The 12,720-nt window shown below is 40.1% G+C and overlaps 1 protein-coding gene across 1 annotated transcript; it reads right to left on the bottom strand.

Annotated features, from left to right (window-relative positions):
* Window positions 1-904: 904 nt before the first annotated feature.
* Window positions 905-2,382, bottom strand: CNR1 (cannabinoid receptor 1; the record flags this gene model as incomplete). Its single annotated transcript, XM_084257355.1, has 1 exon — window positions 905-2,382. Exon 1 carries the CDS (start codon window positions 2,324-2,326, stop codon window positions 905-907), a length of 1,422 nt encoding a protein of 473 aa, XP_084113481.1. The 5' UTR covers window positions 2,327-2,382.
* Between the last annotated feature and the right edge of the window lie 10,338 nt (window positions 2,383-12,720).

Genomic DNA, 12,720 nt, shown 5'->3' with positions numbered 1-12,720 from the left:
CCAATATTAGCTAAAGACTAAAGAAAGTCAGAGATGTCAGCCAAAGAAGTCAATATGCCTTCTCTCTTCCATTCTGATTGTAATCCATCACTCAGCAGAACAGTGATAGTCCAGAAGATAATAAATGTCCTTAATGAAAATGCAGGGTTAGTAAATGTTTAAGTGTCAATGAATTCTGTTCAGTACTTTGGAAAGCCTTCAGATTCTTCTTGTCACAGAAAAATAAACCTTTGTGGTTATTTCAATGTCAAATTTAAATAGAGAGATTTGAAAAAATATTAAGGTTTCTAAAGTTATATCACGGGCAATAATTTGTTAAAAAGTGATCACATTGGTATATGCCCACTGCTTGTAATCCACTGTTCTCAAGGAAGTCTACCTTTCGGTTTTGCTGAACTAGACAAATATAAATAACACATAGTACACACTGATACACATCTTGCAGGACACAATACATTTTACAAAATAGCTCTACTTTAAATATTCTAACTGTTGTAAAAATGGACATCTCTGATACTGATGGACAAATATATTTCACATTATAATGAAAGCTGTGGTTAAAAGGCATTACTCATTTGATGGCATTTTTCTATGGGTACTTGGACGTCAAATTGTATAGCCAAACGTTTCTCTCCTTTTTCATTAAGACTCTGAAGAACTTTTCAGTCATATAAGTCACACGCTTCCTTCATCATAAACCCCTGGAGAAGTGAGTTGGAGTACCTACACTATTGAAACAGTAAAGAACTGATAACTGATCACGGTGATAATCACCTTTTCACTGAGCATGGTAAACGTAAAAAAATATATAACCGATGAGAGGACAGACTCTTCTAGATTTTGAGCTTTAAAAAAAAAAAAGAGGGGGTATTTCATTTCCTGTGTTGCCAGGGAGGCATTAGGCTCAGAGAGCCTCGGCAGACGTGTCTGTGGACACAGACATGGTCACCTTGGCAATCTTGACTGTGCTCTTGATGCAGCTCTCCGCAGCCCTGTGAACACTGGCTGTGTTGTTGGCGTGTTTGTGCAGGCAGTCTGAGTCCCCCATGCTGTTATCCAGAGGCTGTGCGGTGCCTTCGCAAGACGGAAACATACTCCGGAAAGCATGTCTCAGGTCCTTGCTCCTCAAAGCATAGATGATGGGGTTCACGGTGGAATTCAGCAGGCACAGCATGCTGCAGAAGGCAAACACAGTCTTGATGAGCTTGTTCATCTTCCCAAAGACATCATACACCATGATTGCAAGCAGAGGGCCCCAGCAGATGATTAAAACCACAAGGATCAGGACCAGGGTCTTGGCCAGTCTAATGTCCATGCGGGCTTGGTCTGGCCGAGTCACCTGTACCTTGCCATCCTCCGACGTGTGGATGATGATGCTCTTCTGGGTGCCTCGCTGAATCATTCGGACCGCGTGGCTGTGGGCCTTCCAGAGAATGTACATGTATGCATACACAATAAACAGCAGCAGCACACTGGTGACGCCAATCCAGAACATCAGGTAGGTTTCGTCAATGAGTGGGAAAATGTCTGAGCAGACAGATTGCAATTTCTTGCAGTTCCATCCCAGGAGAGGCAGCACTGCGATCACAATTGCTATGGTCCACATCAGACAGAAGGCTACCACCGCCTTGGGCCTGGTGACGATCCTCTTATAGGCCAGGGGCCTATGAATGGATATGTACCTGTCGATGGCAGTGAGAAACAGGCTACCCACCGAGGCGGTGAAGGAGGCTGTGACCCCGCCCAGTTTGAACAGAAACACGTTGGGGCTATCTTTGCGGTGGAACACGTGGAAGTCAACGAAGCTGTAGACAAAAATAACACTCCCCAGGAGGTCTGCCACGGCCAGGCTGCCGATGAAGTGGTAGGAAGGCCTGCAGCGGAGGCTGCGGGAGTGGAGGATGACACACAGCACCAGCAGGTTCTCCAGAACCGTGAAGGTGCCCAGTGTGAGGGACAGCACGGCGATGGCCAGCTGCTGGCTGGGGTTTAGAATCATGAAGCACTCCATGTCCATGAAGTTCTCCCCACACTGAATGTTCTCCTCATTTTCCTTGAAGGAAGAAAGGGACTTGTTGTAGAATTCAGTAATGTTTGCTGCCGGGTCTACCGGGACTAACTGGGCATTGTCTCCTGCAGTCATCTTTTCTTGGAAGGGACTTCCCCTAAAGGAAGTGAGAGGAAATTTCTGCGGAAAGTACCCTAGTTTGGATGCCATGTCACCTTTGATGTCTTCGTACTGAATGTCATTGGAGCCCACATAAAGGAGGTCTGTCGTGATGGTGCGGAAGGTGGTGTCTGCAAGGCCATCCAGGATCGACTTCATAACCTCCGTCTTCAATTAAGCCAAACGCAGAAAGACTGAGAAAGAGACCCACTGTCGCGGATCCTAACAGGAGGGAAAACAAAGAAGCTGAATGGTGAGAACATTTAGGAGAATTTAAAACCTGCTATAAACATCCTAAGAAAGTACCATCATGTTATTTCATTCCTGCCTCTAAAAAGGGTAAAATCCTTGTCAGATTCAGTCAACAAAGTGAGTCAGTCTCTCAGTTAGAGAAAAGATACTCCAAATTGTGTGCAGTGGCACCCACCAAATCACCAAATATCTTTTTTTTGGGGGGGGTGTGGCTTTTTTTTTTCCCCTCATTATTTAAGTTCTATAGATTTAAGTCACAGTGTGAGTCCCATGTGGACTTCCAGGGGGGTGTGGTGGCCAAACTGAAGGAAAGGTGTCTTGGAGGTGGTGGGTATTTCACAGAACTGTTGGAAGCATTTACCACTTGCCTTCTGCTTTCACAATCACACAGAATCCCAGTGCTGGTAAGGATGAGGAACAATGAGTGACACCATCTCTGCTCCTGAAGACTTTATCACCTGTCATACAGGTAAGACTGACCATAGAAGACAGCTGAAGATCAAGGCCATGTGCAGTCAGGGACTGAGTTGCAAGGCCTGTGTCAAGCATAAAGGGAGAGGAAGGGGAGGCACACGGCTACTGGCTCTAGTCCTGACTCACCCCAGGGAGAGGTGTAGGCGCAGTCACGGCTGACTGGGAAGAATACAAACTTCTAAAATGTCTATACCAACCAAGAAAGATGTCTTAATGGGAAAACTTGCATTGAGGCTCATGTCCTTAACACCACAAAGGAGTGGCAGCAGAGCCAAAGGGCTTGGAGGGCACCAGGGCCTTCCATGGGGGGGCGCTGCAAATAAGGATGGCTGAGAGGAGGAACCACATTTTCAGGGCTTTTGAATTTTAAACTCAGCAACCTGGTAGCAAGATAAACAGCTAGAGAATGCTGTCTATGGGTTTGTTTAAAATATGACTATTATGCTCTTAAATTTATTTGAAGTACTGAGTGATACATATAAGAGCTAAAATAATCACACAAAAAACTATTATCTTATTTACTAAGTGTCTTTTTACTGTTCTCCACGTACTAGGGGTTGGAGGGAAGGGCAGGAAAAAAGACAGTTAATATCTTGGAACAAATTAAAAAGTTTTAAGTCCTCTTGCTAAAATATGGAGACCCTATCGGAATTAATAGTTCATTTATTCATCCACTCAAAAATTTATGAAGTACCTACTGTGTGCCAGGCATGAGGTACTGGGGACACAACAGCATGATGAAAAGAGTCCCTGCCAGTGTAGCAGAGATCACAGGCGACTGACCCAATAACTGTGAGAAAATGTGGTGACAGCTATGTTGGGGGACAGACAGGATGCCACGGGAACAGCCTGGCTAAGGGGCTGAAGGAGCGCCCCCAGGAAAGGTTGTTTATACCAAGAATATGAGGGATAGTGTGGGTGAAGACCAGACATGAAAACAAGGAAAAAAAATTAAAATTAACACCCTAAGTGTCAAATGTGGTTTTTTGTTCTGCTTGCTTAGTATTGGAATAGACACAAAGAGTGAAATGTGGCCTACCTTCCCACATTCCACCACCCCAAAGTCCAGGCCACCAGCACTGCTCACCAGAGCACCCACCCCACGACTGGCTTTCCTGCCTTTCTCTGGGCCTATCCCCTTTTGATCACTTGCCAGGCATTTGCTAGAAAGATTCTCATAAAATACGTGGCTGATTATATGACTACCTGTTTCAGCCTCTTTGCCCTAAAGACCAAGTTCAAATTCATTCACAAAGTGTGCCTTTAGGCCCATGTTTCCCACACTCAGTAAATGTCACTCTGCCTTCTGGGTCAACACAGTTAGGCTCCTTTCACACCTCAGCCTTACTTACTTGCCCCCCAAGTTGTCCATGTTCTGTTCTCCCTGAACTATCCCTCTATCTCCACACCTCCAAGATGCAGTAGGCTTATAGTCAAAGGCTTCTCATGATCCTTCCCTCTCCCCAATTCTCCTTTCGCCACCCCTGACCAGACAGATTCACTTCCGTGAACACACCAAATCCACAGCTTTTCCCCTCAGCGCCTTTGCTCCCCATGCTCCGAACACTACTTTGACCAAATACACATTCTGTCCTTTTACTTGGTCAACTCTCCCCACCAGTTTGATGTCATTAACTCTGGAACTCCCCTGCTCCCGTGGTCAGAAGAGCTGGCCCCTTTGCAACTCCTAGAAAATCCAAATAGAATTCTGTCATGATACCTATTAAATTTTCTAATATTTCTGTTGTTTGCATCTGTTCTGGCCCTTCCTCCCCCCCGCTAGACAGTAAGTTTATTGCAAACAGAGACTTCATTGATCATAGTATTTATTCATAGCACTTAACATAATATCCAGCACATAAAAGAGTTCCCTAAGTAAGGCTGACATATGTATTTCAAAATAGAAAAAAATTACCTTTCTTGCCCATGGTGGGAGAGGAATTCTCCCAATCATAATGGGAAATAAATAAGCATGAAACTTGAGATATGGTATCTAGCTTGGATTGCTACCCGGGACATTTGTGATAGAAAAAAATGGCTCTATTTTGGTGATAATATTGCAATTATAAATGAAAGTTATGTAATGATAACTTTCTAGTCTAAGTGCATATGACATGGGTAACTTTGGCTAGATAGAGCCAAATGAAAATACTGGCAATATCTTACCAGCTGGTGAACACAGTAAGGTCAGTGACAGGCCAGTCAGGAGCCCCTTGATGGACCTGAGGTCATTCTGCATGATCAGCATGTGACAGTATATGACAGTAGTGACAGTCTGGAGCCACTATCAACTGAGGCCCCTGAGTCCTCCGTGGAATATAGTTTCCACTCAGGAAACTAGGTTTTCCCTTAGACTTGGCTTGTTGAGTAAATTCTTCACACTCTCTTGCACTGTCCTAGAACAAGGCATGTGGGACTAGGGAGTTGCTTTCCCAGAGGCAGGAGTCCTAGCACACAGGCCACACAGAGACACCCAGTGTGCAGTGAGTCTGTTACTTCCCACTTAGTCACACAGTGTCACAATGACACAGGCTAGTCGCTGAGGATACAGAAACAAAGATCTAGAAACAAAAGCAAAGTCCAGTAGCCAGGCAGGCTGCCCAATGCTTCCTCATATCTCTGCCCAGTGCTTCCTGATTCTCTACCTCACATCTCTACCGAGTCCCCAACCTCAGATTGACTCTATTAACTCTCAAGTGTCCTCCAGTTCCTCTTGGTCTGTCATATCCTTTCTCACATCCTTATCTCTTCCAAAAAGTCCTCTGTGTCCCACCACTGGACAATTTCTCCTGAGTCAGTTTTGCTCTTTGCAGACTTATTTACATATGAAAGTTTTCACCCATAGTCAGAAGGACACAGAAAATAGTCACAATTTGTGAGAGTTGTTAAAGGTCCACACATATCCTCAAATCTGATGTTTGCCTCTCAACTCCCACCTGTTGGACCAGCATACGAGCCCCAGGAAATGACTCCAGGCTCCTTGGGTCACACATACAGGCCTTCCTCCTTCCCTCTTACTCCTCCCTCTGCGAACCACTCACTTCCAAGCACTCCTAAGTTTATCTTTCAAGATCTAATGCAAAATTATCTCCTTGACCAGTCCTTCCCGCCAGGCAGAACTAGTTTTCCCCAGTTTATCCTTCTGTTAGCAACTGCAACCATGTCATTTTTATCACGAGTTTACATATTTATTTTCATAACTAGAATATGGTTTCCAAGCAAAGGACTGGGTCTTTTGTTTCTTAATCGATTCACCTACTAGCACGATCTTGGAAGAAAGCTGGTTCCCTTAGAAATGCTCACATGAACCTAATAAGAAGGCAGTTGAATTTTATTAACTGGTGCATTAAAGCAGTGATTTAATTACATTCATTTGCCTTTTCTTAAAATCAGAGCAAAAACGGTAATTAATTCAACGCTTATTTGGCCCATAACCCAACACTTCCAAGCAGCTATTGGGACCCAATCTATGACCTCTCTCTTGTGGTCATCTTCTTTCAAGTAACTAACTCTCCCTCCATGCTGCCCAATTAAAAGGTAATTTATTTGAAAGTTTCATTATTTATATGCACATACTACATTCCTAAAACTCTAAAGAAGATACAGCAAAGAGTCATTTTTTTTCACCCCTATGTCCCAGTCAATCAAATTTCCTCTTTATAGTCAAGAAGTTTCTTATTACTCATTCAAGAAATATTCTCATTCAAGAAATACTATATTGTTGTTCTGCACCTTGATTCTCCATTTTAAAGTATACATGAAGACAGTTCCACATCAGCACACAAAACCTCTCTTCTCATCTAGCGTGTTACATAAATGTGACCAGCATCCTACTCACAGAGGTTTGGGTTGTTTATCATCTCTTGCTTTACAAATAATGCTGCAGTGAATTACCTTTATACATATTATTCTTCACATTTCTTATGGCGTTGTGAATAATCTTTCTAGTTATCCAAGCTCACACCTTGCACTTACCCTAGACTCCTTCTTGACCTTATAATCTCTAAGCCTTGCTGATTTTCCCTTTCTGAGCACTTGGGACCAGTTTATTACCAGCAGGAGGCATTGCGAGCCTCTCACATGCATCAGATTGTTGCTTTTCACAATGACCCTGCAGGGTGGATGTTATTATAATCCCCACTTTACAGATGAAAAGCACAGAGAGCTACTTACATAGCTAATAGCTGCAGACCCAGAAAGAACCGATGTTCTGGTTCTAGAGCAGTGCTATCCAAAAAAATGGAATGTGAGCTGCACATTTAATTTTACAGTTTCCAATATCCAGGTAAAATAAAGAGGCAAAAGGTAAAATTAATATTAATAGTCTGTCTAACCCAGTATGTCCAAAATATTATCATTTCAACATGTGGAAGCTAGCCACATATCAAGCGCTCGATAGCCACACTTTGCTGCTACATTGGACAGTATGGGTCTAAAGCTGCTTTTATGCCTTAATAATATACCATCTGTCTAAAGTAAGCCAGAGATCTACTTTCTCTCTTCCCCATTGATTCCAACCAGTCAAGGCATTCATTAGTAATGCAGCAAACACTGAACTAAAAGTTAGCAGACCAAGAGTACTGTCACACCTGTACTTGAGCAAGTTAATCTTTCCAGATCTCGATCTAATCTGCAAACTGGGAATGATGATGATAATGATGCCTAAATCACAAAATTTTTCTGCAAGTTAAATGAAAAGAAAATGTATATAAAGCATGTTAGACAGTATCTGGCACAAAAGTTAAGCCTTCGATAAATGATTATTCATATTATCATTACTTAATACTATGACTTTTTGCCATATATTATTATTTCAAGATAATCTGTTGATTTAATTAGATCATAGCTGCTTATTCAATTTTTGTTTTTGTCTCAAGCAGGAAGCAAACAGAAGATATATACATGGATGAGGGAACTTTACTGAGTATGTACTATATTCCAGACACTGGAGAGATTTCACATATATTCCACTATTAAATTGTCATGAGAACTCTATCAGGGGCTTATTTATAATCTCCATTCACTTCCACAGAGGAAGAAATGGAGGGCATCAGATGCCAAGTAAATTGTACAGAATGTGAACACTTCATAGCTGAATGCACGTCTCTCAGACTACAGTTTCTGCTTTGGGACTTTATGCACGGTTTTAAGGATTAACAGTAACTTAGATAAAAGCCACGTTGCATCTTCTATTCAAGTCTTTTAGCTTCTTATAAACATGAATTAAGGCATTTTGTCAATAGTAATTAAGACTACCTCCCATTAAATCATGATTTCCTATCCCGGCCCATCTAGGGAAATCTGCCCACTGGCATGGCCTCAAGGATTAAAATTTTAGTCAGTATTTGGAAGAGATATAAAGCTTCTTCCGTAAATACAAAGGATCACAGACCTTGCTTCAGTAATGCAAAGCATGTGTGCCTGTGATTTACTCTGTATTAAGATCACCACATATGTGATCACAATTTCCCATTTTAATGCGACCAAGCACTTTCATTAAAACAAACCAGCTTGTTAAAATCTGAGCCAGGGCATAGTGTGGCTATAAGTTATAGTGTAATTTCTGCCCAACATAAGCCAACTTTAATTAAAGAATATCATTAAAAAAATACACATGGATTTTGTACAGTTAAAAGATCTTTCTTGCTAATATCAAAATACCAGTGAGCACTGGCTATTTTAACAGTAAAGGGATCATGGCAAGAAAACTGTTCTCTGCATTTTGCTAATTCTTCCCTTTATTTCTACATTTGGATTATTACAGTAATTTCCACCTGATTATTAATTTTTTTTTTGCTTTGAGAGTTTTCTTTGAGAGTTCATTGGGGATGTGGTTGCCATTAATTCTGTTTCTGTTTGCTACTGGGAAAAATCATAATTAGAAATTTCTAGCAAGATGCATAGATGCACCTAAAAGAAGTTGGTTTTTATTACATTTAAGAAATGACTGAATGACATTTAAGGCTATTTTTCTAGGATTCTTCTTTTAAAATATAACCAACATATTCTAATAATGTATGCAATAAATCATTCTTTATCATAACAATAGAAATATTTTAATGTGGTGAATCTATTATTTTAAAAAACTTCAATTTTTAGAATAACATCACCTGTTCTATCTCCCTATATGCACCTGCCTCCACCCACCACCCCCAATATACACATCAACCAACTAGCATCAAATAAATCTTGAGTATAGTAGAAGCATAGAGTTTTAGAAACAGTCTACCTAAAGTCCATATATTTGTTTCTATAACCAGTCAGGGTATAAAACATCCTTGTACTGATTAGGTTGAGCACGAAAGAAGTCCCCAAAACAAGCCTTCAAATAGAATTAGAGTAATATCTACATCAGTATAATTTAATAGCAGGTTATTTTAGTCTTCATTGCCCCACTGAAGACCTTGTTTGTTTTAGAAAGACATTTCAATAATTTAGATATTTATCAACTGCTGTATCTGGAGTCAAAATCCTTGCAGTTCTAGCCAGCACAGCCTCTCTGGGGGAGACAGTAGGCAGTAATTGCTGCCTCTTGGATGTCATGTCCAGGAAAGCAGAAAGACTTCTAAATAAGCATTAGAAGAATTGGAGCTCCCACTATCATTTCAGACTGTATGGACCCACCAAGGTCAATCTCTCATATTTTAAGTTTATAAATGCTTTAAGGAGACAATGTCCAGCTCATCACATTTAATTTGATAGGGGTACAAGATATGAAAGTGTCCCAGGTCTTTCATTAAGCTGGGTGTTTTCCTTCCTTTTCTTTCTTGGTTCTGTGTTGTTCTGCTTGACCAGCCCCATAAAATAACCTTGTAAAGTGTTTAAAAGAATGAAGGTGCCAGTGGGTATATTTGTTATTTTCCATTCATTTCTGGGAACAAGCATGGTTCTACTAATTTGATCAGGAAAAATAACTTACTAATAAATTTCTCTAAAGTTATTAGGGAAAATTTTAGTTGACTCTTATAATCGCCTTAATGTCTAATTCATGTCCTCAATATGCATGGCAGATCTCACATCATAACTCAGTGAATGATGCATCTGCTATGGTTGAATGGGCAACTGAGACTTTTCTAACTCTTACTGAACCATTAGCGTTTTAGAATTATTAAAGTAGCCAGTCACTTTTTGATTCATTCTCTACAGCAAAGGGGAAAAAAAGATTGACTTAACTATCCTGATAATTCAGGCAAAATACATAATTCTTCTTCCTTGTATTAATGTCAGCTCCTTTTCCCATATATAAAAGAAAATTCCATTTTGCTGGTAATGCACAATTAGTTCTCAAAGCTTTAGCTTTTCATATATTTTCTAATGTAGAAGTTATTAAATGCACCATTTCTTCTGGTCTATTCTTACTAACAATATGAATGAGTGTTGGGATTTTTTTCCACAAAAATATATAAATTAATATGAACTAAATAGACATTAAGACCCTTCCAAAGCTGTATTTCTGTCAAATTTAATCTAATGTATGCCTAATTATTTCACATTTAAAGACTTGTTAAAACTAAAAGAATTTCATGGCCCAAGAAATGATGCCTTTAAATTGCCTCAAACTAACCACTCACTATTAGGTGATGATGGTATGAGAAATGACTAGCACAGAGGCACATTAATAATACAAATGAAATTTCCATTTACTATTTAACTTTGCTCTGCTTTTTGATGTTTCTTCCTACTAAATACTTTGGAGAGAGAGATAGACATCTTTTCTATATAACCTGTAAAGAAAGTAATTAAGTATAATTGAAAGCAGGCTTGCCCTAAACAGGACATGCAAAGTTTTCAACTTAATAGCTCCAGTCAATACACAAGATATCTTAAGGTTGTTTTATCTTGTATAGGAGGTTTGGTAATTAAAAGGCAAAAGCTGGGCCTCCCCTGGTGGCGCAGCGGTTGAGCACTGGGTTGTGAGGCTGCCCGCAGCCTCTGCAGTTCGATCCCCGGCCACCGGCGAGGGTCCCACAAAAAAAAAAAAAAAAGCAAAAGCTATATATTATTTTGGTCCATAAAATAGGTAGAACTCAGTTGACAGGTTATCTTTACAATTCATTACAAGGACAGCAATGGTTTAAAGTGTGCTACTTGCTGTCCAATGGTGCATATCCCATTCAGTTTCTTCATTGATCCTTCAATGGAAGGGATTATTCCCTTTAGACCCATGGGTATACAATCTAAGTCCAACTGAAAACCATGTCCTTTTTCTCCAGGTTCAAATCTCAGAGAATTAGGGTGATTAAATGCACAACAGAAAAAATTTCAATTTCCAAATATTTTCAGTAAGATACATTTAAATGACTACGTGCCAGGCATCATGCTAAACATATGTGTTATTTTTGTGTAACATTTATATTAACTAGCTGCTATTACAATTCCTATGCTAGATATGAGAAAACTGAGGGGTAAAAAAGGTAACATGCTTCACTCGAAGTTTCCAACAAGAGCAAACCAGAATTTCAACCCAGTTCTGCATATCTCAAAGTCCCTTTTCCTAACCTGAAGTCCAGGAACCATTTAATAAGACATTGTTCTTCCTATTTCTAAGAAAGAAGGAAGAATTAATTTGAGGGAAAGGAGGTTAATAAAAATGCTACAGGATAATTTTATACTATGAATTAAAATCTAAAGGACTAATCTGCTGATAGCAAAAACGTTGCCCATAGCACTTACAACTGCTGTTTACCCCATGGTCTTCACAAAGTATGAAAATTAACCATTAGCTATAAATTCTAATCCTGGATTAGCACCTTATTTGCAGTGACTCTGACAAATAATGAATGAAATCTAACTCATTTTTGCCACTGTTTCTTAAAATTAGGTAATTTTACTTCTTCCATTTGTCAGTTGTAAGATTTGTAGATGGCAATGTCAGTTTCCATAACACCAGTAAGGAATGGTGAGGGGACCTTCCTTGGATCTGACTGAGACATGGTGATTCTTAGTAAACAACAGTTTGAAACATTCCTCAAATGAAGAAATTCAAACTCGACTTTCCATGATCAATGTGGTTTTCTTAGATGCAGAGGGAAGGTGACTGTTTCCAGTTCCTAAGACTGTAGATAGAATTAAGAAAGTGGAAATTCTGTAAACCTTAGTAAGGCTCTTACAAGGGAGGGTTTGTGACAACCTCTCAGGTGCCAAGGGCACAGAGTTATGTCACTACAGCAATGGCATGCTCTACTACAGACCTCACAAGTTTCATTTAACGTATTTATTGGGTTTGTGTTCTGTCTCTCGCACTGGAGACATATATATCAATGTGTCACACCTGCGTAATGGATAAAGCTCAAAGAAGCAAGTGAAATGATTCCCCATTGCACCCCTTCTCATCAGGTAAAGCCCATGCATCTGCCTTCCCCTCCCACAGACCACAGATTAAGCTCTGGCATATGCACTGTCTTATGCACTAAGCATAAGACATTCATCATTAAATAGCAATGGGTTTTGCAACTCCTGTTCCTGCATGTGCTTTGAGGTGGTTTTCTCTCTGAGTCATTCTGAGTCTTTCTTGTGTCTAAACTTTTCGGATAATACACACTTTGAGAGTAGGAATCGGTCTTGTATGGCCTTGTATGGCCTGGCACAGGGTAGGTACTCAAAAGCTCACTACTAAATGAATATTGGTGTGAGTCCTCTCTTGTATGATGGCTTTTAATTATGTATAGTTTCCCTTGGCATAGTCAGCTGATCACAAGGGGGTTAAAACTGGGCCTTAGGTCTCACAGAAACAAAAATTCCTGCTCAAATGTCAAAATTACATCAAAGGAATCAACAAATTATTTTTCCTGGGGTCTTTGGTCTTTTACCTCAGTACCAAATAGAAG

This window comes from Talpa europaea (genome assembly GCF_964194135.1).
Source record: "Talpa europaea genome assembly, chromosome: 2".
NCBI classification, from domain to species: domain Eukaryota; kingdom Metazoa; phylum Chordata; class Mammalia; order Eulipotyphla; family Talpidae; genus Talpa; species Talpa europaea.
This window is presented reverse-complemented; position numbering and strand designations above follow the sequence as displayed.